The 26,289-nt window shown below is 37.5% G+C and overlaps 1 protein-coding gene across 1 annotated transcript; it reads left to right on the forward strand.

Moving 5' to 3' along the window:
* Window positions 1-1,204: 1,204 nt before the first annotated feature.
* zgc:154058 (Transmembrane protein 150A-like) lies at window positions 1,205-24,715 on the forward strand. The gene is made up of 8 exons (XM_055030017.1): window positions 1,205-1,444; window positions 1,741-1,996; window positions 7,233-7,280; window positions 8,175-8,261; window positions 9,060-9,127; window positions 15,361-15,488; window positions 21,213-21,390; window positions 21,916-24,715. The coding sequence occupies exons 2-8, from the start codon at window positions 1,932-1,934 to the stop codon at window positions 22,170-22,172; spliced, it is 831 nt and encodes a 276-aa protein (XP_054885992.1). The 5' UTR covers window positions 1,205-1,444; window positions 1,741-1,931; the 3' UTR covers window positions 22,173-24,715.
* The last annotated feature ends 1,574 nt before the right edge of the window (window positions 24,716-26,289 follow it).

Here is a 26,289-nt window from a genome sequence, read left to right on the forward strand (position 1 = left end):
TTGATTCTTTTTTTCTAAGAATTGATGTGTCTGAATCAGGTTTGAAGAAATAATCATACGCATTTTTTCAACTGTGCTCACAAATTTTACTTGGGATGAAGCTTAAGATTTTGTGATCACTGCTTCTAACATTAACTTCGTAGTTCTCAAATAAAAAAAAAGAAGAAAAAAAAAAAGAAAATTTGGCTGTATGGTTGAGGTAATTTTCTATTTGGATGACCCATTTGTCCCTGAGCTTTTCTGACTGGTGTTTTGAATTGGTGCTTCAATATTTAACATACATCCTCCTCACAAAATGTATCCCTGGGAGTTTACAAAGCAACCTTAATGAATTGAAGACATTCTGGAAATAACTGAGACGTAGTCTACTTATCTATTTGAAATGTACATTTTGAAGTTCTGTCAAGCTTCATTTGGAGAAAGAGTTTTTCCACAGAGCCAATAATAGTACACCATTAATGCAGTCTGGTATGTCATAAAGTCTGGGGCTTGTTTCGACCCGATGTTAACCTGTGTTGAACGTTGACGCCCTGCCCAGAAATCCACCCTGAGGGATTATATCTTGGTTACTTGCTTTGCATGCAAAAAACAAACAAATAAAAAACACAGCCACATCCCTCAACAGATTGTTACATTTCAATCTGATTTTGCATCCAATAATTCACACATCTTTGTTATTGCTGGATTGAAAATTAATCAAAATAGATGCCACAAAATTGTTTCCTACACACATTTCAAGATGCATGGTAGGCATTTTGAAATCTAGTCAAATAAAGCAACACTAATTAATAAACATTTTGATGGATAACATTTAGGAATACTTCTATGTGCCCCCTGTAATGTACAGCAGGGGGCGGTATTAGCTCTATGTTCAACAAAATGGCTTCGAAAATCCCATTTTCAAACTTTTCACCTCTTTCTTTCGCTAATAAAAGAGGAAACGTTTCCTGCGCATAAACTTTCATAGTTACAACAATTGCTCGTGTTTGACCAATTTGAGACTCTCGCGTATAAACTTTTGAAAACGCGTTTTGGCGAGTCAGACTTTTGCTGTGCTGCAGATTTATTTGCGTTTCATAGTATTCAGTATAGAAAATGATTGGTAGAGTAATCTCTGTTGAGGCGGAATGAAGTCTTGAACCATCAACGCCAACCCGAACGTGACTTCAGGTGGGCGGAGCCAAACAGCTGGATCTTCTGGGATGTCTCCGGATCTCGTGGCAGCATTTCTGCGAGCGCGAGCCGTAACGCCACGCACTTCAAAGCGAAACGGCCAACCTCTGCTCAGGAGAAAAAAAAAATACACGAAGCAAAGAGATTTTTTTTAAAGTAACGCGGCGTCTTTTGGCTTTTTTTTTTCTTTGCTTTGAAGAGGACAAGGAGGACACGTCGACGGTCTCAAAGTTTCCACAAAACCTCCTGCAAAACTCCTCGGAGGCTGAAGGTGAGTAACAAGCCACATAGTTTACTGGGATAGATTAAAGGAAAATGCACACACCTATTATTTATTATTACTTTGTTGCGCTCCGCAAAAAAAAAAAAAAAAAAAAAAAAAGTTAAAAAAAAAAATCGGACATCATTGTTTGACAAACTGAACGATTTTTGCGCGTGATTGAATCACTTTTCACCCAACAAAGAAGATTACTTTAATTTGTATTGCTGATTAGTGCGTGATAAGTACCCAAATAATCCTGACCTAACTCACTGCCTGCACCTCCCTTTTTCTGTCTTATTCACCAGCTAAAACAACAACGACAAAAAAAGAACACATCTGTCCCATCTGCCAACCTCCATCTGTAGGAAAATGAATCAGTGTGTGATCGTGCAGAGCCCAGTCACCTGGAGGTAAATGTTTGTCTGCTCCCTGAGAGGATATTCCTGGGCTGGTCGAAGAGGACGGAGAGGAAAGGGATTTTTCAAGGTGCTCCAAAATGTCTCTGTGGATGATACTGCCTGTCAGTCTCCCAGTACTGAGCATCACTGGGATATGGGTTGTGTAAGTGTTACATGTTTTTTTTTATTAATATTGTACTACAGGCTTTGCATGGGTTTGTTTTTGGAAGGGTAGTCAAAATACCAACAACAATTTATGTCTCTTTTCTAGCATTATCATATCAAACTTCAGTAAGGGTCCGAACAAGGTGCTTTAAGGAGCCCTCTGAGCTTTACATCTCAACAAAACATCTAATATGATGTTCTCTGCTTGTATCTTTTTAAAAAATATATATTTATAATTAAGAATAGTTTTTTTTTTTAGTTTGGGAACAGTTTGAGAAATGAAATAAATCAAGTTTCAAGTTTGCCAAACTATTAAATGTCAGTTGTGTTTGACACAATTTGCAAAGTGTGAGCTGATAAAAGTCTGTTTATATTTAATATTTGTGTAAAAAGCTGATAAGAGATGGTTCATTTTCCAGACTATCTACTATGACCAACTGTAGTTTTAAAATAGAAATGGAAAGCTATGCTATCCCTCTGTCAGCCAAGTTACTGCCGGTGTGCAGCAACATATAGATAGAGGTGATACTTTTTTGCTCTATGCTCCAATCACAGAGCAGATCAGGAGAAGAAATCTTCGGGCATTTTAACGCTTTCCTTATCCGTGCTTTAAAATTACCTTATGTTACGTGGAAACAACATGACGGGACAATTTTTGCAGGTTTGAAACAGGAACTTTTCACAATCTTGGGATACCTAAATACCATTGACACGCCAGTATTAATCCAAAATGTGTAAAAAACACAGATAAATGTGTTGTAAATGCCGAACAAAGACATGTTTCTACCTTAGTTTCTTTAAGCAGAGCCACTCTGCATATTTACCCTGAATTCCTCGCAGCCATGGCAATTGGCACGTGGATTAAGTCTCTCCACGAAGATTCTGGAATTTTCACCTTTCTTATAAAGTCCAACATGAAGCTTTGCCACACAGCTTATTAATCTTCAGTACAGTGTTTTAGCAGAAGAACCCAAAGGGCATAAAGAATGATCATGCCTCCCGATTATTCTACGGCTGGCATCTCTTCTCTTGGGCCTGTCATTTGATTTTGAGGAGGAAGGAGACAGATGGTGCAACTCTGAGTTTTTGTTGTCCTGTAGCCAAGCTCTGTGTTGCATCAGTGATGAGCAGCCTGATTGCAGCCCAAAGATGAAACTATGCACGGTTGTTTACGTTAGCTAACGCAGCAGCAGCTTGTCCAATCAGGAGTGCGCATCTGAAAAAAATACTGATGCCTACAGAGAGCTTTAAAAAGATGCATGAAATAATCAGCAGCTTTGACTTTTGTTTTTCAGGCAGCAAACTGACTCGGTAAACTTCATTGCCAACACTGCCATGGATTGTTTGTCCAAACCTTTCCAGTAACTCAACAAGCATGCCTTGTTTCTAAGAGAAGTCTCCAGGCTTTTTCCAGAGTAGAAAGTATGTAGAAGGAATGTTGAAAGATGTAAAATGTTGCATAACTCCCCGATTCTTTGTACAAGTGAGGTTAATTCTAGAAAATAGTTTAATAGAGCCTGGGCAGAGTTTTCTCAGCATCTGGTCACCACGCAGAGAGTATAAAACTTCTGTGTCTGCTTTTACCCACCAGAGACAATTGACTAAGCTTCCTCTGTTGACTTTTTATGGGTTAGTTTAAAATGGCAGCATGACTTCATTGTACCCAAAGGCTTCTTTGAGGTGTTTATCAGGACATAGTTTGCTTTCATTTTAAAAAGGGTCTCGTTATGTCTAGCTTGGCTAGCCCCACTGTAAGTACACCCGTTGTGTATTCCTCACACCCTTTTCCTGGGGTTATTTTTGTACCGCTATTGGGAATTTTCACTGTACAAACCAGATTTTCCACAGAAGTTTTGCTCATGTTCCTAGTTTTGTCCTGACTTAGGGGGAAAAAAAGCTACTTTTTTATGTTACTCACAGGCATGCAATTACAGCATACAGCTGTGCTGTGCTTTGATAGAGGGCTAATTATATAAACAAACCTACTATTACTTAGCCTCTTCCAAACACATAATGCTCTGGTTTATTTCAAACACTTAAAACATACTCTATTTAGATTTCTTCTAGAGTTGCAGAGATGCTATTTTAGCTTTCAAAGCTGAAGAATAATCTCTTTCTAAAGAAAAAAAATATTCAATGACTTTTGGCTTCTAGAGCTATGTGATTCTGAATATTTGTAAGACATTTCAGGTATTCACCAATTTTATTTACGGAGGAAATAATTGTTTCTGACATCAACATCCTACTACAAATTTGTAGTGAAGTGCAAAAGTATAAACACATTTTGTTGTGTTGCAACTACAGACTTGTTGACTGGAAATGGGAAGAATAGATCTGTCTGTGAATGCATGAATGACATCATGTAGTGTAAAGTTCAATACTACTTAGTTGAGTGTGTAAAAGACAAAACCTTAATAATACATGTTTAAGTAGAGTCCTGTTGACATTTTTAGCTTTCCAGGAACCAGTTTTTAAGATGTTTTCAGAAAGAAGTGTGGGAGTTCCTGTCGGATATTATTCAGAACTGTATTCCAAGCATGAAATGGACAATAAGAGAAAGTAGCGTGACCATCAGAGGGTTTCCTGAATGGTAGACGGTCCCGCAGAGTTCGCCCTCCTTGCTTTTACTGGGATTCTATTCAAAAAAATTGTTGAAGTGGCACGTAACCACAAAATAGACATATTTTACAATGTTCTCCAAACTTCATTGTTAATGTTTTTAGTATATCTGACAGTAATAGTGTGATTTAAGCTTTTAGTCACTTTTGATGCCTGTTTCTAAACTGTTTCAATTGGTTTTAAACAGTTTTTTTTGTTGTTTCTTTTTACCAGCTTCTTATACATTATATATTGGGTGTAATCACGGCATTAAATTAGTGAGCCATCATTTGTGCATCTAAAATAATACAATATTTGAATTCTTGTACTACTCCTCCTTTTTTGTGTTGAATAAAAATGCTATAAAAGTACTATAAAAATACTACAATCACTGTCAGTATTTGCCTTTTTTGAGAAGTGTGTGCATGCAGTTTTGGATATAAGTTGCAAGTGAGTCCACTGGCTGTAAACATTTTGTACTAGATTGAGGCTGATGATGGTAACAAACTCAAATTTAAACTGTGACTTTTAGACTGCAGAATTATTTTAACCCAGGAATGTTTTTCACATGACCATTTCGGCCTATATTGAGTGCATGTTTGCGACATACTGTCTCTGTCCTTTTTAAAAACGGCTTCATGAACACGATACTATTAACCGCTGAAAACATTCCTAATTGGTGCTTAAACTCTTGCTGAACTACATCTGCGTTCACAAATCAGGACAGATGTTCACCATCTCAGAATAGCCCACCGTTTTTAACCCTGCATGTCGGTGTGCGTGAATGTGTAATATGACAAAGTGACAGTTGCATTTCCTTCCCGTTTGTCAGATTTCCCCTACTGGGAGGCCCATTGTAGAAAAAAGACTAACTGATCGAATATAGATCGATATGGTTGTTCTAGCTGGAGTTGAGTCACGTGGTTTAGGGGAACGTAATCATCTCAGGATTCATGCTTTTCCCACCCCTCCTTTTGATATGAAGTAATTCCGCTTGTTATCTGTTATGCAGACGTGTAGATCTTTCATCATTTGCGGTTTAATAAGGATGGAACATGCACAGACAGAACAGCTGTGTGTGTGTGTGTGTGTGTGTGTGCGTGCGTGCGTGCGTGCGTGTCTTTGTGCTGGCAAAATATTCTGTGGTCTGACACAAAACCTCAGAGAAAACTTTATCACAAGGTGCCGTTAACTTCTGTCTTGAACACGATCTGGATTGTTATATTCATAGGTGCTCAGTAAGCATTATCAGATATAGTTAAAAAAAAGTTTCAGTTATTGGTTTTATCTAAAGAAAAAACAAATTGTTGATAGTGATATGAGTAAGTTTGACTTTTACACTCCAGTGGCCACTTTATTAGGTACACCTTGCTATTGGTTTGTCCTATTTGTGTTCAGATCTTCTTTAGCACCTAGCTAGATTGATGGATTTGACATGATGAGATTTGTTGACTGCATATCTGGTTGTGAATCATATCATCATACTGGCCTTTGGCTATTTTCTTTTTCTGTGAAAATATGAATCATATTTTCTGTGTAAATATGAATCACTTCCTTTTAAAAAGTCACTTATGTTTCACTTTCTACCTCATTCTGATTCTGGTACTGAAATTCTGCATGTCATCTTTACCCTGTTTAGATGCCTCATTGAATTGGATTCCTGAAATTAGATTATCTTGATTTACTTCTCAAGCAGTTGAGCGGGTGTGCCTCATAAAACGGCCAGTGAATGTATGCTCATTGTTGTAATGCCAGAGTTCAAATTGTTTTGCTTTACGATGAACATGTCATGAACTTCCTTTAAATCAGCAATCAATGACCACTGCAGAGTGCACTTGATTAATTTATGTGTAAAGCCTTGTAAACAAATTTTAGAAAGTAAAACTTTTTTATAGTGGTTGCACTAGAGGCAACGTAGGCTTTGACTTAGTCACTGTAATCATCGTGATTTAGTTTAAAATGTAGCTACTAATTTTTGAACGTGTGGTCATTGAACCTTCAGTGGATGAAGCTAGTCAGTGACCTGTCAAAAACAAACAATAGAATTGATAATAACTGTTAGTCATTCCGGTTTTCCTGAAATCAACCAGTATTTTCACTCCTTGAACTTTTTAGTTCCGGATAACGATAAGAGATTATTGAAAGTTGGGTTGCCTCATCTCACAGGCTGACCCGATGAAAGTCGATGTAAGGTCAGAATAGCAGAAATTTATTCTAACTTGTGTGTCTTTTTAGGCACTGATGTAAAAAAAAAAAAAAAAAAAAAAAAAAAAAAAGCAGCATTAGGGAAAAGCAACTAATTTAAATGCAAATATCAGAAATGTTAGGTTTAGAAATGGCCAATAAAATGTTTAGAATGTTGTTTTCCGGCCCCAAGAAAGTAAAAGTGTATTTTTTTGGTCAAGCTTTGATGTTCTTTAGCTGATGTTATGTCTACACACTACCTAGTTTGTCCATGTCATGTCACTTCCTTCAGGGTTAATGCTAAAAACATCAATTATCATTTCTTTCTGTGTCTTTTCATCATTTTGTTTACTCAATCCCTTAGAAATGAACATTTTTGGATGGCAGTGCAACTGATCACATTATGAATGATCTTCCTCTCATTCTGGTTAATCCCGTTGTGTCTGTTTCAGATATGCCATGGCCCTTTACAACCAGCACGTCTGTCCTGTGGATAACTGGTATGCTGCTTCTTCTGTCCTGCGATTTGCTTCATTATAATTCTGTTGGTCCCTACATACCCACTGCTTACCAGTGGGTATGTGGTAAGCAGTGGGTACAAAAATAAAACAGGAATGTTTTATTTTTGTTTACTAAGAACGACATAGACTATTTGTAGGAACAAATAGTACTCAGGGACTGTTTGTTCTTACAAAATGACCTCTCTACCAAGCCATTTTTTGGAAGTATTGTTGTGAGGTTAATACTGATTAAAAAAAAGGAGAAAAAAGGTATCTTGTTTTTGAAGATGGGATTTTCATTGTAAGATAACCTTGAGGATCAACAGTGTCTAAATATTTTATTTTTTTTTATTTTTAATTCTTTTTGATACTTTTTAAATGTATATATTTTGATCCATTTGCTTTAATTCAAATAAAAAAGACAATTATTTCTGCTGCTGAAATTTGACTGATTCACTCATTTCAGCCATTATTTATATTTGATGGTCTCAGGAATTAGAAATGGGCTGAAAATTTGACCTCATATAGAACTGTCCATGGGTTAAAGGATCCAGTTGCTTGTATAAGTTTGATGCAGAACGACAAAAGTTACGAAGTGTGACCCATGTGAGCCCAAGATGTTTTAAGAAATTTGATCCAGTTGTCTTTCTACCCTCTGGGGACCCTCCTTACGGTGCCCCACTTGGTTTTACCATGACTTCAATGGAGTCAACACAGGCGGGCCCCATTATTATGAACCCAGGCCCACTTGGTGGCCATTGAGTGTGAGCCGGATCTATTTGGGACCCACATGCGCATGGAATAAATTGCTTCATTCATCATTGTTCCATTCTTGACATGAGTGATATTCAAAGAGCATTGATTTTAATGAATGTTGAACGATTTCTGTTGCAGGTTGTACAACCAGTCCTGTGAAGGGGACCTGCATTTGCAGAGCGGCCCGTCGTTTTGCTGCACATTAGATAACGTACCTCTCATCAGGTGAGTGAGACTCCCGCCATGTGCAGCAGGACCCCTGTGGCTCCCATGTCTCTTTTGGTTCTGCTGATTAAAAACAGGAACACGGTCCCATTGTCTCGCTCGGCTCCTGTCTGCACACTGTTTATAAGAAAAACGATTGAGAGACCGTTGTCCTGTGTGCGTTCTGAAAATAACTCACGGCTGAAATATCCTGCCTGCCACCGTGGCACTTCAGAGGAACACTTAAGCTATGTAAACAGGCATGCATGCAAAACCTGCTTTTTTTTGGGGAGGAAATCAAGTCACTCCTGTTACTGTTTAACTCCTAGACTCTGGAGATTTAGCTACAGAAGTCAGGTAAACAATCTTTATTTAAAATATAATGCCTCAAAGTAGGCAGTATGAACTCACCAAACTATTTTTTATGTAAAAAATTCAAACTAGCGCTGAAGATTAGGAAGGAGACTTTTTGCTCCGTAATCATACTAAATTGTACGTTCCAGAAGAACATGTGAGTGCCTTAATGCAGCAGGAACGTTTACAGAAACAGACAAGAGCCGAGTGTCTCCTGACTTCCCAATCGCTCAGACATTTCCCATTCCTAGAAAAGAGTCGAGGTATGCAGTGGGTGAGAAGCTAAACACTTCACTACGGGATGTGAGGGATCAAGCTTCAGTCTGACTGTCAACAAGCACAAACGCAGCTCAGCAGCATATTTTATTTCACAGAATGGTGTAAATGGTGACACTGTTACTGAAGAGTGTGGATATGCCGATTCAAAGTACTTCTGTATATTATTTTATGCACTTTTTCTTGCAGTAAATGCGGGACTCTTCCACCAGAGAGCTGCTTTTTCAGCCTAATTTGCAGCACCGGATCCTTCATGGGTAAGGAATATGGGCACTAACAACACACACTTCCATCCTCCTTATTGTACAACATGAACCACCAAACCAACTGCTTTGCTATGGACTGACACTCCTCAAACTTTTACACATTTTGTCTTGTGATTCCATGGTACAATCACAAGTTTAATGTATCTTATTTAGATTTTAAATGACAACAACAGCAAACAAGTAATTTGTGTTTGGGAACTGAAAGGAAAACCATACATGGCTTTCACTTTTTCCTATGTGAAAATATGTCAATGCAAGAGAATACAAGTGAACATACAATAAAGTGAAAATATGTCAATGTAAGAGTTTTTCCCTCTCTTCTTTGCAAAATAACAAAAACTCAGTCAGGTTGGAAGAACTGTGTCTGTTACTATCCATTTACAAGTTTTGACAAGTCTGCACTTTGACTGGGCCAGTCCAATATGCTTTGACCTGATGCATGATATGCATGATTCTTCCACCACCTTATTTTACCGTATTGATGTTTTTAGTGTAAAATGCTGTTGTAGTTTACCTCCATTGATGTTTTCTATGAGAACCAAAACTTCTACAAAACCTTCTTAACATCTTGCCATCTTGCTGTGTTCCTTGCATGACCTATAGTTAACTTAACCACAAACAGAAAACTGTTGGAGTGAATAAATAGCTTCTACCACCAAAGTTGTTTTTCCTCTGCCTGTAGGTTTAGGTGGAAGATAATGTCTTGGGAGGTTTTGTTGCAAAAACATGCTTTGGCATGTTTACATTTTCATACTACTAATTTAGCAACGCTATGGAAAATGCTTATAGCTTAACATGTTGTTTTATACCCTGGCCCAGCTTTAAAGTTCTTCAACACTTTTTTCCAAATTTGTCTGCTACGTTTCTTGGTCTTCATGATGACATTATTATGGAGACTCACATAAAATGACATTGTCAGCACGTCTATCTAGAATACGGGGAGAAACACAGCTAGCGACCGTTGTGAATCTGAACAAAGCAGAAATTAAAGCATGTTTTAGTTTCAGAGTATTTGTAATGGAGAAATATACACTTGTCCACATCCAGAAGGGACAGTGTGTGTTCCAGGATGGACAAGGAAAACAGACGTGATATAACAGAAGAGACAGAGCTCCCATGTGCTGCTCTGCAGGTCTTCTGTTAGTCTACACGTGCTGTTGCCCGGTGCTCGCTGGTGGTTCTGACTCCCCTGATCTAGTTAATGTTTCCCAGCTGTGGACTGACTGTGTGTGAGTGTGTGTTTGCACACACATTGGTATAAAAAGCTTGGTATAAAGAGCTTTTTTTCTGTACCCATGCCTCTGGCATCGTTCATTTCTGACTGGTTGTCTCTGGTTTGTAGTAAAACTGTTTACTCCTTTCTCATTTAGATGCAGATTGTAGTTGCAGGCTTCTTTGTCTGTTTAGACAGAGACTGTATAAAATGAGCACTTTGCCAGACAGAAGGGACCAGGCTGTTGCATGTTAGTGTGAAGTCTGCACAGGCAGCAGAGAAAGACCAACATGTTTGTTCATTTTATTGGGCCAGTGCTCATCACTGCATAACATAGAGATCTTGAATGCGTGCTGGCTAATTGAACTTTGGTCATTAATAACTGAAAGATGTTGACTCATCATTCAACATGAGAAAAACAGGAGCTCCACATTCGGTGTTTCTCAACTCTGATGGTTCCCATCTTGCTTAAGTCAAGATTGCCACCTATGTCTATCATTTCTTCCACAATGCGTCAGCAAAACACTGTGAAGTCAAGTTCAATGTCTCCTAAGCTTCCACCTTTAGGTGATGGCAAACTATGATAAGATAACTTCATCAGTTCCTTTTATAATTTCCCTTTTTTTGAAAAAGGACCAAATCGAAAAGTTTCACATGAACTGTTAAGTACTCTAAAAGCAGTTTAGAAAAATTGTGCTTTTTCTCAGTATCAAAGCTCAGTAACGGTAATAAAAAAAATCTAATTTAAAAACCCAAGTCATGCTCTTTGTGTGAACACAGATCCTTGTTATTGTTTGCTTTATCCAACTTTAATAAAAGAAAGATTTTGGCAGTTATATATAAATGGATATGTATAAATGAAAACAAGAATTAGAAACAGTTTTATGGTGTTTCTTAAAATTATCTTGAATAAGTAAGTACATGTTTTCTGACATTTATAAAAATGATTTTGTTACATGTTGAACTCAAGATGTCTCAAGATGTCTTGAGTTCAACAGCTAGCCTGCTTCTTAGCAGACGTTCGGGTCGGAGCTTAACAGCTGCAGCTCTAAAACTTCTTGGAGTCTGGAAATATTTTCAATCAGCTGAATTTGCTCTTTTTGTTTGAAGCCTTCTATCATTGAATATTCTGCAGTAGCAGGTGGGAGAGGGGTAAAGCTATTTTACTGTGCTCTAAACTGTTGGTACTATCGTCTGATGGAAAAATGGATGACATGAAGGACAACTTGAAGGTGATTAAAAAAAAAACCCTTTCTAGCCGATATCACAGCCTTATACTTTTCTATAAAACTTGTAGGGCCCATATTTACTAGCATGTAATTAAAGTTCACATGTCAGTTATATGAATCATTACAATGATATAAAACAAGGTTATGAGGAAATTATCTCATAATAGCTTTTATTTTTTTAATCATCATTCTAGTGAAGTTCAGTGAAGCTCTTTAGTAAATATCAGAAAATGAAGAAGCACTTTCATTGATAAAGCATTTATTTGTCTAATCAACATCCATCCATCCATTTTCTGTACACCCTTGCTGTGCTGGTGCCTATGTCCAGTGAACGTGTCTAATCAACATACATATGAAATGTAATTAGAATTGCACTGTTGATCAGATCACATGAGGATTCATAACGAGTAGTAATGCTAAATTTATGTTGGATGTTTTTCAGAAATACACTAAACAATAAATTGGACAAATGATCAGCCAATACAGGACACTGGTTCAAAGCAGCTGACTGGTCAGGATCTTTCTTTAGAGTCCACATATTCCTGCTTTCTGTGCATGTTACCTTTTACTCCCACAGTTAGGACTTGCATGTCAGGTCTTCATCAATTTTTATTTATTTATTTGAATTTTAGAGCTTTACAGCGGGCACAATGTGCCACACAAAACAAGGCAGAATAAGTGAAGAAGATGAAGAACAACAGCATTAAGGCCATGACTGTAGTTCAAATATGGTTCCCAAACCTCATCCTTTTAAATTTCTTAATGTTTGAACTATTTTGAATTGAAGATTTTTTTGGGGTTTTTGCTTTTTTCTGGCAAACTCTAACAGATGCTTGATTTTGTGAATATTTTTCACAAAATCAACAATATTTTTGTCTTAATTAGAAAAATTATTGATATGTAGATTGTTTCAAACTAGTGAAACATTTTAGTGTGGTAGAGCACAACATGTGCAAATGTTATAGGTTTCTAGCATATTTAAACTTCTTTCCAAGATGTGATCTGCAGCCTTATCAAAATACTGTACTTCCACACTAAAAATTACATGGTAATGAATTGTTACTCCACTTACCTCCCTACTAGTACCTGTTTCTGAATTAGATGCCTCCACCTCCAGATTATGTTGGTTACATAATCTACTGGCTTAGTCTTTACATAGACTTATGTTAATACAAAAGTAACTCATTATGTCTGTGTAGAAATAGGCTAAGTTATTGAGGTATGCAGCTCCACAGCAGCCTATTGTAAATAATCAGTGCTTAACTTGTTAGCCTATTGATTTATGTATTTACTTGGACAACTGTGCCAGCTGCGATTGGCTCAGGGTCAGGATCACACGGACTCTGTGAACCGTATATTGCCTCAGAACTATTCTTCTCCTTTTCTTTACAGTGTACACACATGACTTTTTAAAAAAAATACAATGCATGCTTTATTTCTCTGCCATACCTCCTGTGGTAGAAAATGCAAAAGGCTTGAGCTGAAATATCATCCCTATATGGGGACAAGGAGGGCTTGTTTGACTGCAATTTTTGCTGAAACCAACACTTACGTGTACATAGGTTCTGCAGACTTTTCTAACTGCTGTAGCATTGTATACATTATTTTACTCCCACATGTTGCAACAGGACTTTACATGGTCAAGTAAGTTTGGTGTGTAAACAGTGTTTTCAACAGCAGTAGACTTCCTTCCTGAGTTTCCTGACTTCAGAGAGCAGAGTGAGAACTGAAAAGGTGCTGTGAGGTTGCACAGTATTAGAGGTTGTGGGATGTCATGTTTATCTGAAATTATTCCCATTGTTGAGCTGTCAGGAAGAAGCTGTCTTGACCCTCTGAGGCAAGGTGAAGGTCAACTATGCTGCTTGCTCATCAAAACCCAATTCTGGACAAACTAACTAAACCTCTGCGTCTGCCTGTCACTTTTAAAGAGAGACAACAGTAAATATCTCACAGAAACTAAAAGATAAGAAAGGAAGACTGATGCATTTGAGGTACATCTTAATTCGTCCTATTCTTAACCACGAGGCTAAGCTTTTATGGTCCCCAACAAGTTTAAACACAATCATCTCTTGTTCATCTCTTATATATTTATAAAATGCAGGCAGCCTTGTGCATGGAGATGGATGAAATAAGCTGCAACTCAGTAAGCTGACTTTTCAGTATGTTCTCCATTTTGAAAGAAACTGAAAAGGAATAACGACATGATTATTTCAAGCCTGCTATTTGTTTTTCATGATTTGTCCTGAAATCACTTCACATTTGTGATTTTGTATGTGTTTTGGATGAAAGATAAAATTAATTCTGATGCTGCATGGGGACTTCTTTTTTCGTTTCTCATATTCAACAATAATTTGACTATTGTGGACTTAAAGTTTAATATTCTACACACAGTCAGGGTGCTACTTTAAACATTTAGCATGCCAATGTGAGTGAATCTTCATTAGTGCAGACAGAGAGTCTGCATTAAATTCTTAAAAGTTATGATAGAGGCATTGCGGCAACATTAGCTTAGCATTTATGTAAGCTTGGTAGCAGTGACCATATATTCCAAAAAATGTGGTAAACTTTGTGCAACAATATCAGATCTTTAGTGGAGAAATACAAGAGCATTTTTTTTCTTATGTGAAGCCATATATCATTGAAAGGGAAGGCAGATGAGCTGCAGTATCACAAAAGTACAGAAAAATGAAGTTTGTAAATATATTTGCAAAATTTCTGAATTTCTGCACACAAGTCTTGATCTAAAAGCATCTTCTGCAGGCAAGTTTTATAAAGAGAAGCACAAGATTTTTATTTGGCATTTTATTTTCTCAAATGGCTCAACCTGGTTTCTGTAGACTATTATATTTCTAGTTAAACTCTATTTGCATCACTGAAGTCATACCAAATGTCTTTTAGTTGCAACAATTTATCATGAAGAAATGACAAACTATTTAGACTCTATTTTGAATAATTATCAACATTTACGTAGATTTGCGCAAATAGGTAATGATTATCATAAAATAATTATGTAAGTATATTACTAATGAAGCTGGTGGACAGATTTTTAAATATGTCCAGTCATTGAAATGCTGACTCACAGTCACCAAAGCTGCAACAAAACCAAACAATGACAAAGCTTTTTACTTTATTATGCTTTCCTTTTACACGCTTGTGAATTTGCACAGAGATGGTGGCAGAGTTATCACAGCAGTTTAGTCTGGAACAGTTGTATCAGATTAATGTCAGGACATGAGGACCTCTTTGTCTCTTTCTGTTCCTTCAGCTTCGTTCTGTCCACTCATCTCCAATGTCCCGCTTTTACCGTGAGCAGTCAGCTTTCATCAAGCACCAGCAGTGAAGACTGGATAAAGACGAATCAGGCAGGGGTCAGAACAACAGTGAGCGCAGTTAGAACCGATTAGCACATCGTCTCTCAACTGTCCTAAATACTGTATTTTTTTTTTCTTTGTTTCACTTCCCCTATAATCCACAGAGGGACTTGCATCCACCCCCCACTAGTGTGTCTTGCACATTTTCCCGCCATTTTCTATTCCAGATTCTTTTTTTTTTTCTTATTTCTGAGTGGCCTCTATGGGCAAATAAATGGCCTTTCAAGAACTTAATGTGTTTTTTGGCTGAGAAATGTGTGAGTCCAGGTTTCCATTAAATTACATCCAGTCACTGTATGTTGTGCTCTGCCAAAATAAAAAAATACAATTTTTACTTACGAAGCCTTCAACCTTACTTGACACAATGACTGTAGCCTATTGATCTGGGTTTATTTGTCTTTCTTTTCTTAGTGGTGGTGATTGTGCTGCTTCGCTACGCCCATGTTATTGAGAAGCATCAAAACTGTGTTCTCAACACAGCGAGTCTGTCCACAGGCTGGATCTGTGCTGCTGGACTCATGATGGTGGGAAATTTCCAGGTAGGAAACAAAAAACTTTATAAGAGACACATTATATGACAAGGTTTCTTTGTGACCGTAAGAAAGAAGAAGAAAAAAAAACTTCCAGCTTAGTACACTAACAACTGCTGTCAGAAGAAATCATACACTCTTTATTTTTTGGAATGAATGTAATTTTAATTTTAAGCTTTTAATAAATTATGTTTGTTGCAAAATATGATATTTATTAGCTCTGCAGAAGTTCCTTCTTCTTTTACACATTTTTGGTAACCATAGAATCAATTAAATTTATATTCTGATAGACAAGACACCATAAAAAAGTGATGATCCTCGAGTTGGCCTCTTCTTTACCTGATTCAATTGTTAAAAAATAAGATGTTTTTTTTTTAAGGTTTTTGATTGCTTATAATTGTTTGAAGCTTGAGCTGAATTTCTGTTATAATGAGCAGAAACTTTGAAACAAAATTTGTGGTCTGGTAAACTAATGTCTTGACTTGTTATCAAAGTGGCGTTATGTTATCTCTGTGACTGAACTTTGCCTCACACCCCTGTCTTCTGGCATAATTGTGGATATTTGATCACGATTCTTGGGAAAATCAATTAACTTTGATTGTGTTCCTGGAACAGACCAAGCATTTGAGCATAGTCCACATAGTTCTGCTATAGTTGAAATATTGGGCCTTTGGAAGTCCATTGTGCTCATGTTTCGACATCCGTTTCTGATCATTGTCCTATTTGAGGTAAAGTTAAATAAATTGGAGGCAATGCTTTGTCATTGGTCTAGCCATCTTCTGCAGTATGCCAGTACTAGCAAAAAAAAAAAACCCACACCAGAGCATGATGCAGCTGCTGCGCCTTACAGGGACTCTGTATTTTACAACGACAGCGTTCTTAATTTTGAACAAGTCGAGGTGAGATTTTCAAATACTTCATTATTGTGGACAGGCAGCTTAATCACTGTCTGATCTAACCATGCAACATGTCTCATAAGCATTTTACTTTAAAATTTTTACTCTCAGATATCAGTTTTGAAGCAGGTGCTTTTTTCTTGGTCAGTATCCTCTAATTTTGTGGTAATATAAAACTCATTGTGGACATTAACTCTGGTGTTCCCGCAGTTTCCAAGTAAAGACATTTTTGAGCCATGATGGTTCCAGGCTTGTTAGGTCATATTCATAATGTTTCATCTGAGGGTTACAGTTTGAACCTTCTCACAAACTTTATTAAAGTTCAACCAACAAAACCAATCAATGACAAAGCTTGACAAAGAATGGAGTATATTTGCCTTCAAGCGTTTGAATTGTCTACATTATAATCTGCTGTTTCACTAGATTTGACCAACTTCTGAAAACCTCCAGTTGTCCTTAGATCTTCACTGAGTTTTTTTTTTAAATTTAGTTTCTGATTGTGCTGCAAAGACAAACATACCATGATCTCTCACTCGTTATGCTAAAAGGACCTCGGGCCTCCAGCACCACTTGGGGGAAATGTTTAGGTCACTGTATGTACATATTTTAGCCTATACATGTAATTTCCACATATAATCTTGGAGAAATTCCAATTTAATTGAAACATGTGAAGCTACTTCTGCTTTTTCAAAGTCACTGAAATCGTGTTCAACAATTTCAACACAACTTGAGAAGAGTAGTTTAAAGACGTCATTTAAAGCCTGAGATGAAAGACCTTCATTGCAGTGATGAGTGTACATAAAAGCCCGAGCTCATCTGTTGCAAATATAACCCAGCATTCAAACTAAATGTTAAAAGCTGTGTGGACCACTTAGTTGGCCTTGGTCGAAGTCACAAGTAAAGGAAGCGAACCTGATTTCCTTCTATGTAGATATCTGCTCTCTGGGAAAGAATTTCTTGATGTTTAAATATTTGGAGTCTTGGCTAGAAGCCTAGACTCTGTGTGTTTACAGACTTGTATTGGTCACATTGTGGGGACATAAAATGTGCTCACACACAGTTCGGTAGACTGAGTCCATTTCTGGGGATGTTCAGTTCACATTAATGCAAATTATCAAATCATCACAAAGTGATGACTTGATTTAGTTCAAAGGGTGAGAGTTGTGTAACTAGCAGTTTGGCTGAGAGTAATTTTCCAGAAGGTCTGGTCTACCTAATGCTTTGGTGGTGTTGTTTTTCTTCCTGAGAAAGGGGAAAAATATCTTTGCTGGCAGGAAAGACTTACAGTAACAATAAATGATGCATTCTTAGTGTTTTATAAGAGAGAGATGTTTAAGGTTAAAGCATTTGGTCTCCTATTTTGTGTTTTGTTTGGCTGCAATATTGGTGTTGTCCTCCGGCTTTAGGAAGATTGTGAAATAGCTGACTGTTCCTGTGAATAAGTGAAAGAAGGGAGAAGTGACTCATGTGATGAGAAAAAGCCTCTTTAGTTTGTAAAACTGGTGCCAAAACAAAATGTGTCTAACATTTTCTGTTTTGAATATTTTAAACAGGCTTAGTGATTATTCTTTAATTGAGTTCATGACCATCATTAGATTTTATATGGAAGAGTATTCAAACCAAGTTGCTTTTACTACGCCATAACCTTTTTTTAAAATAATTTTATTGTCTTTCTATGTGATAGACCAAAAGAAAGTAATGCATACTTTTGAAGTGAAAACAATACATGTAATTTAACCTGAAAACCGAGGTGTGCATTCAGTTCTTTTCCTCAGATGCCCCTAACTATAAACCAGTGCAACCAGCTGCATTAAATTGAGTGGTAAATAATTGGTTTGTATAATTCAAAGTCAATATACATCCAGCTGTTCTTGAAGGTCTTTTGTTTTATTAGAGAACATTAATGAACAAAAAGCATCATAAAGAGCAAGGGTCACAGCGAACAGGTCTGGGAGAACGGTGTAAATCAAGGTTCAGTCAGAAAACAACATCCCAAACTGTGAACATCTGACAGAGTGTTACTCAGCTCCTCATCTACACATAGAGAAAGTGCTAATGCAGTGACATGCTACTCACATTGATGGCAGCACAATGCTGTGGGGATTAATTTTTGGTAACAGACACAGAAGTCGGAGCTATTTACAGGACAAATATTTTAATGGAATCGTTTAATGTTAGATACACGATACATCAAATTACAGCAGTAATTGCATGTGTGCAATATTGTGATCTCTAAAAACTTCTGACATCTATTATTACCTTAATATTGTATTTCTGGTGCTATTTTTGCAAATTCTGAATGCCAATGATACTTTAGTTTGATGCACTTTCACAAGACTCACTTGACGTACAATTTTAGTGTTCAAGATTCTAGAGTTTGCCAAGAGTGGTTTGGACTTTGTGATAAAGGAAAAGAAAGAAGCTTCAGGAAATTTTGAGTTAATTGCTGTCACAGGATTCAGCAATAGTAATTCAATTAAATGTTTTCTTAATATTGTGCATCTCTAGTTTAGATCAATGAATGGTCCTTAAAAGGGTTCAGACCTAAATCTAATTAGATATCGGACTTCAAACTTTTAGCTCAAACATTCTCCAGTTTGGGCATTTTTCCAAAGGAAAGTGAATTAATATTTCAGTGTGGAGGTATTCAAATCTGGGAAATGCTCACATGGGTCTGGAATTACACTGAAATACGTCTCTCCGAGATATTATTAACTCTGAATATACATTCGTATTTAATTTTTTAAAATTGAAAACCATGTATTTTTTCTTTCTACGGGTCAGTGATCCACTACTTGAGTGCCAGTCTATCACAAAAACTATATATATATTTATTAATTTGAGATAATTCTAATTCTAATTCTGTTTGTATGAAGTCATAGAAACAAGAAAGAAGTTTGAACAAGTCTTTGACAGAGCAGTAATTGTTTTGTATCAATGCAACAGATTTGCAGATGTGGCAATTTGTGTGCACTTAAAAAAAAAAGAAAAAAGTTTGCCCTCGCCCTCTTCCCGCTTTGCCTGCGAACTCTCAGTGCTGCAGAAACGGGAGGAATTTACGGGAAGAGCCAGGGGGAAATGAATCATCAAGCAGGGCCAGATGCAGAGTAGTTGGGCAGAGAGGGCGTGGGGAGCAGAGGCTCCTCTTTAGTGAATCGGAGCCATGATGCTGTTAGATTTTCTTTTATTCAAACCAATCATGGCTCTGAATATGATTAAGTCGTGTCTTTGATGGGGGTTTTGTTGCAACATATACCCAAATCTAAAATGTATTGATGGACTCAGGATCATTCAGGTGAAAACAGATGAGTTGGAATAATGGGAGGAGTCAAAGCAAAGTGAAAAGTATCAGAGACGAAGCACGTGCTAATGTACGCTGCTTTGGGTGATGCACGTTTGTTACATAAGATGCTGGCAGCACATCTGTGACGTGGTCACAGGGGCTTTTCCTGTCGGCAGCTCTAATTGTTCAGAAAAAGAAACATAACTTTGTCGGTGACGGAGAAACACTTTGTCTTTATGAAAGTTGTAAGATAAGAAACCAGACTGCTGGGTGGTACCTCCTGATTACTATTTCTTCAGACATATTTAGCTTTTTGGAATAGAGAAGAAATGGTACTCTGTTCACACAAAAGGAATCCAAAGCTCACAAATGATGATCTGTCGGGCTTGTTCCCACATGTTTACCTTCAGACGCCCCATCGCTGCTTCACAAAATGCAGTCAGTCAGACTCCCATTGCCGGTCGGTCAGTGTCAGCCTGCAGGAACCTATTTGTCAAACTGATCTTATTTAGACATCGAGTCATATTTTATGTGATGGCAAAACATCCCACAGGAGATTTAACCAGCTGCTAAAGAAATATGAAATATGAAAAATATGTTGGAAAAATACATATTGGTGTATATGTAATGAAATGAAGTAGGTTACAGTGTACGCTGTGTTTCTCATCCATGTTAGAGCACCGATTAGTTTATGAACATTTCAAACTATACATTGTTCTCTACAGTCCACTTCTTTACTGGATTACCAGACTTGGTTAGCTCAGCTTTTGCCTAATATCTACTTGCATAATTAAGTAAAAACAGCGCAGTCATTAAAAGCATAGAGCTGTTTTGTTTGGATGTCTGTGAAATTTTATTATGAGAGAATATGTAGCCCAACAGATCTTTCGCCTACAGAGCCCGACTGTACAGAGTATATAGATGCAGTTCTTTTAAAGAACATATTGATTTTCAATTAGTGAATTCTTTAGCAAGTCCTCTGACTAAACTCCCTAATCTAATTGTGTAATTAGCTCTTTTTAGGCAAATATGTGAAAGAATGTGTGTCTCAGATTTATATTTGATGTGGTTTCATCTGAAAAAATAACTTTGTGACTTTGCAGATTTGTAATTTTTCACAGGAATGTTCAGCATGCACCAGCCAGGTCAATGGCTTTGAAACAAGTGCATTACGTCTAGGCTATTGCTCTGATGAACCACTGGAATTACTGTATCTCCAGATCTCCTTTACTTTCTGAGCATGGACCAGGAAAAGCAACTCTTCTTAATCTGTCTGAATTAGCGGCTTTTATAATTTCAATAAGGCTTCATTGACTCTGCTTTGATCAAAATATCTATGATTTATGTAGCTATATATGTTGTGCCCAATGGTGGGAGATGTGGTCACATGCTCCTTTTGTGTATTGTGCACTATGACTCTTGTGACCAGCTCAACGCTGGCATCTCCTGCATGTTTTATTCGTCTCTCCCACTTTATTCCATGAGCTGCTTATCTTTACACTAAGACTTCTTTAATAAAGCCTTTCTTTCTTCTCCTCTATCCTCTCTCATCAGGTGGATAATGCCAAAGTTCTCCACTATGTCGGAGCAGGCATCGCCTTCCCCACCAGCATGCTGTTCGTGTGCCTGCAGTCGGCGCTGACCTACCGACTGGCCAAGACCCAGGGGGAGTACTACGTGGCCCACCTGCGTCTCTGCATGACCCTGCTGGCCTTCGTGGGCTTGGTGCTCAGTATCTTTTTAAGCCATGACTTGTTGGCGCCCCACAGGTTCTTCAGAGTAATGATATGTGAACATGGTGGTGGCAGCATCATACTATGGGTGTGTTTTTTCTTGTCAGAATCGATAAGATGATGGATGGTGGTAAATACAAGGTTGTCCTGGATGAAAATCTCCTGATGATGGCAAAAGAATTGAAATTGGAGGACAACAGTCCTCATAACAGAGTCAGGGTAATGGAGTGGTTTAGATAAGTGTATTCATGTATTAGACTGGCCTAATCAAAGTCCAGACCTAAATCCAGTTGATAATTTTGGGCAATATTGAAAGATTTCTTTTCACAGCAGTCACTTTTCATCCTGCCTGAACAGTAGCCATTTACAATGGATCTAAATGTGCAAAACTTGTAGAGAGCAACTCTTAAAAATGAGATTAATGACACCTAACGGTGGATTTATTCCATTCTGAATGAAGTTGGTTGATAGCTTCAAGCTTTCTGTTCTGTACATCTTGATTCTTCCTTAACCACATTGTTCAGGCGGCGTGTTTTTCTGCCAGGAGAGCTTCGTCCTGCAGCACGCCTCAGCCATCTTCGAGTGGGTGTTCTGCGTCATCATTATGCTGTTTTATGGGACTTTCGCCTTTGAGTTCGCCGGCATGTCGGGAGACACCATGGGAGTGCTGGCGCGGGGAGGGTCCCTGGGACCTGCTGGGAGAGAACTCAAGCTGGACACGCTGGTCGGAATGGGAGGACAGTCTCATCCTCACCAGCCTGAGACCATGTCCAGACTGTAGCCACTTCCTGAAGCTTTGCTGTCACTTCTTTATTATAATTATTATTTTGTTCCTGTCAAACTCCGACGGTCAGATTAGTTAAATTCTGCATCTTGGGACACAATCATTTCATTCTTTAGAAGAAAAGGCCAGTGCAGCTGCTGTTACACGGCAGAGCGGGTAAATACCTGCTGCTTACTTTCTACTCTGTCTGCATCAGGATTTGTGTCTCCAATGAACTTATTTGCATTTTGCACATTGATCAGGTGTGACAGCCTGCTTTCCCCCCACTCAGACCGGTTGTTATCGACCAGAAGAAGCAGAGTTATTTGTCAATCAGATAGGGAGAACCCAGCTGTAAACTGTTTCACGTTGATGCTTTGGACCATTTCATCCCCACCGTGATGCTTTTTTTGGATGCAGAGAAGGAGAGGCTGCTGGACAGCCCAGCTGACAGTATTACAGCGGTGAGACCGAGAGACAATATGTGGATGTTACCGATAAAGTACAGAAATGTTTCACTCAACCCTGGAGAAAGAACAAACCAGCACTCTTAGTATCCTTTATCATGGTGTTCTACAAGGATTTTACCTTATTTAACCAATATTTCTTCTCCATACCCAAATGCCTTTTTGTATTCAAGCCAAAGATAAGTGGATTGCAAAGCTTAAAAACCCAGAATATATTTTCTTTCTGAGTTTTTTTCTTTGACCAAGTTTCAATACACTTTGAATATTTTCTGTGTGGGATGCCATGTTGGTGCTCCAACCTCTTATGCAGCTGCTCCTCTGTGTTTCTAAAACTATTTTTTAAAAGTCTGACTGGTACTCATGCACAGAATACATTTACTTCTGTATAGAAAACACACATTTGGTGCCTTATATTGTTACATTCAAGAATCAATTTTAAGCCAATCTAATTTTTTTTACGTTTTTAAAAAAGAAAAAAAAAAACTGTACTCTAGATCAATATTCAACCCCAAATAATTCTGTTTTTTGCCGTTTACTGAAGAATAGAAAAAAGAACATTTAGTGAACAGATGCAAATAAGCTAATTCAAGCCAGAGCGTTTGGTTTATTGGGTTTAGTGATGAGATGCAACACGTGTTTTCAGGTTCTAACAAAGGGCTGCAGCCTATTATTCCCTGTTAAGGACGAGAAGAATGTGTTTTTCAGTTTACCTGCTGGTTTTGTCTTTGTAGCTCGGAACGTTACAACTAATTCGGCTCATCTTTCTGGGATTGCTGAGCTGAAGAGAAAAAGGGTGAAGTTTTATAATTTTTTTTTAATCTAAAAGAATATTTTTACAAAAAATAAAAAAAATAAGTGTGTGTAATTGGTGCTGCAATTCAAAAGGGGTTTTCCTACATTTCTGCCTCCTGCTTGGCTGTAATATCTGATCTACATAGGCAATAAGACTGAAGATCACTCATTGACAGAAAGAGGGTTCATGTGAGTGCCAAGAAATAACCACAGCAAAATGCAGTTAGATAACCGAAGACAGCAAAGTTACTGTTTGTTTGTAAGGGGATCAGTGTGAAAATCTGGGAAAGCAGAGGCCTCACTTCTTTAATACTTTCATAAGTAGGCTCTCATCAACACTGCCTTAAAATACAAGTGGCCTCATGTTGCCTTAGTGCCAGTAATTTGGAAGAAAATTTGTCAAACAGTAATTAACTTTCAGGCTGAATGTAAACTTTCAAAAGGCGAGACCTGGAGAAGCCCCCGCAGCTGCAACATATCAATGAGCATGGGTCGCCTGCTGCTCTCTGCTGGTCAAATACAGTATTGCATCATTTTATGCTGGAGTCTTGTATCATGTCACGTCAAAGAATGGCAACGACTGATTTTATTTTTAAATAGCCACAAGCTCTCCTTCCTGAGTGTGTTCTACCTGAATTTAGTTTGTCAAATCCTCCAAGTATTATCTCCTTTTAGCATAAGTATATTGCTAATGGAATGCAAGTGGTTAAAAATACTTATTTGTTGCTTTGTGCATCTCAGAACACTAGTAGTAAATCACTTCCCGGTGACATCTCATCCTCATGTCACCATATCTACTCTGTCGTCTTGTTTATAGATCTGTTGGATCTTTGCACTCAGGAAACTCTTCAGACACCAGCTACAATGTTTATGTCGAAGCAGAATGAAACCTGCTTGCTTCTACCTTCTGTTTTATGTCATGACGTGTAGTATAGGTGCTGCGTTTTCAGTTCACATTAGCTATGATATCATAGATTTCTTTTGTAAATCAAGACTGTCATGTAAAAAAATATGTAGCTTTAATTGTAGCTTTTGTAACGGCGCAAGATGCTTAAGAAAGTGTGGTGAATATTACAATCAGTAGGTCGCTGCTGACAGCATCTTGACAAGCTAATCGGCTTCTGTAAGCCACTTTAGAATCAAGTATTCGGTACCCTGTTTGCTTAAAGGCAAAAAAAGTGCAACATGTGCCTTATGTATCATATCAGTAACCAAAGAGTTGTAGGCTGTAAATTCTATTTTTGATGCAAAGTGGCAAGATTGTTGTAATGCTTAATAAATAAAAACTTTTAAAAGTCCAAAGTGTGAATATGTGGGTTAAGATCAATCTTTAACTGCAATGCTGCAAAACAGGGTGGACAAATATTTTGATCAGTGAAGTTAATTTGTTTTCTTCTCTGTGTGAATATATAGTTGTTGAAACAACCAAAGCCCTTAGATCATGAACATATTCTATTAAATTACACTAAAAAACAAACACACATAATTCCACCATCTACAGTGACAGACATGTTTATTTGCACCAGTGTATTTTAAGAATATCTTAAAATAAATTATACTTTCATTGGAAGAAGCATAGCAGACAGAATCTTTTTGAAAAATCCTAACTTGTTTAGTTCATTTAGGAAAAACGATAAAAAAAAATCAAGATATGCAGCAAGTGACTCAAGGGGAATTACTATGGAGACCTCATGACTCTATTAGCTCTTTTCTGGCTTATAAAGAACAACACTTACTTGCATATCAAATTTTCTTGCGTTTCCCTTTTTTTTTATAAGTGGCTAAAAAACCAGTTCTATGTTACATATTTATCTCAGGGGAACAGAAACTCTGAACTACTCAAAAACAGAAAAGCATGAAGTGAACCGTTATAGTAGTATTACTTAGAAAAATAAAATTTTCCCCATCATCCTCTACAAAATAAAATTGCTGCAGACAGTTGTTCACATTTGTTCTCCTTTTATTGGTTTATTATTTACATTGTCCATTTTCTCTGCCTATGAAGCTGGCAGAGGATGCCACAGATGACTGACACCTCAAAATAGAGGAAAACCTCTATTATATACACATTGTTGGCTGCAGATGAACACACTCGCACTTAGTACCTCCACAGCCTCTTCAAAGGGATGGAACAAACAAAGAAAGCTCAAAATTAAAATGTCTGAATGCCCTTTAGAAAATCTTCCAGTAACCCTCCTTATTTTTCTCTAAATCAGGAGATGTAATGCCATGACGGAGAGTTTCAGTGAGCTCGACAGCAAAGAGATTTCACAATGCAGCAAATTCACATTCAGAAAACCAAGTAGAGAAGTCTGTATTAATGAAGGGCATTTTACATCTGCAGCACAGAAGATATTGATGGTCCACTAAACGATTTAGCTTCAGTTTTGCGTGTCACAAAGTCCCAAAGCAAAGCAAGGTTCAGTTGTTAGACAATTTCCTAAATTGAACGACACTAAATGAAAAACAAAGGTACAGATGATGCCATCTAGTGGATTTTGTTGACACAGAAACAATGTTTACAGTTAGGGCCAGAAATATTTGGACAGTAACACAATTTTCGTGAGTTGGGCTCTGCATGCCACCGCATTGGATTTGAAATGAAACCTCTACAACAGAATTCAAGTGCAGATTGTAACGTTTAATTTAAAGGGTTGAACAAAAATATCTGATAGAAAATGTAGGAATTGTACACATTTGTTTACAAACACTCCACATTTTAGGAGCTCAAAAGTAATTGGACATATAAACATAACCCAAACAAAAAAGTTTTTTCTCAATATTTTGTTGCGAATCCTTTGGAGGCAATCACTGCCTTAAGTCTGGAACCCATGGACATCACCAAACACTGGGTTTCCTCCTTCTTAATGCTTTCC

Source organism: Poeciliopsis prolifica, unplaced genomic scaffold (genome assembly GCF_027474105.1).
Source record: "Poeciliopsis prolifica strain line A6 unplaced genomic scaffold, Auburn_PproV2 SCAFFOLD005, whole genome shotgun sequence".
Lineage (NCBI taxonomy): Eukaryota > Metazoa > Chordata > Actinopteri > Cyprinodontiformes > Poeciliidae > Poeciliopsis > Poeciliopsis prolifica.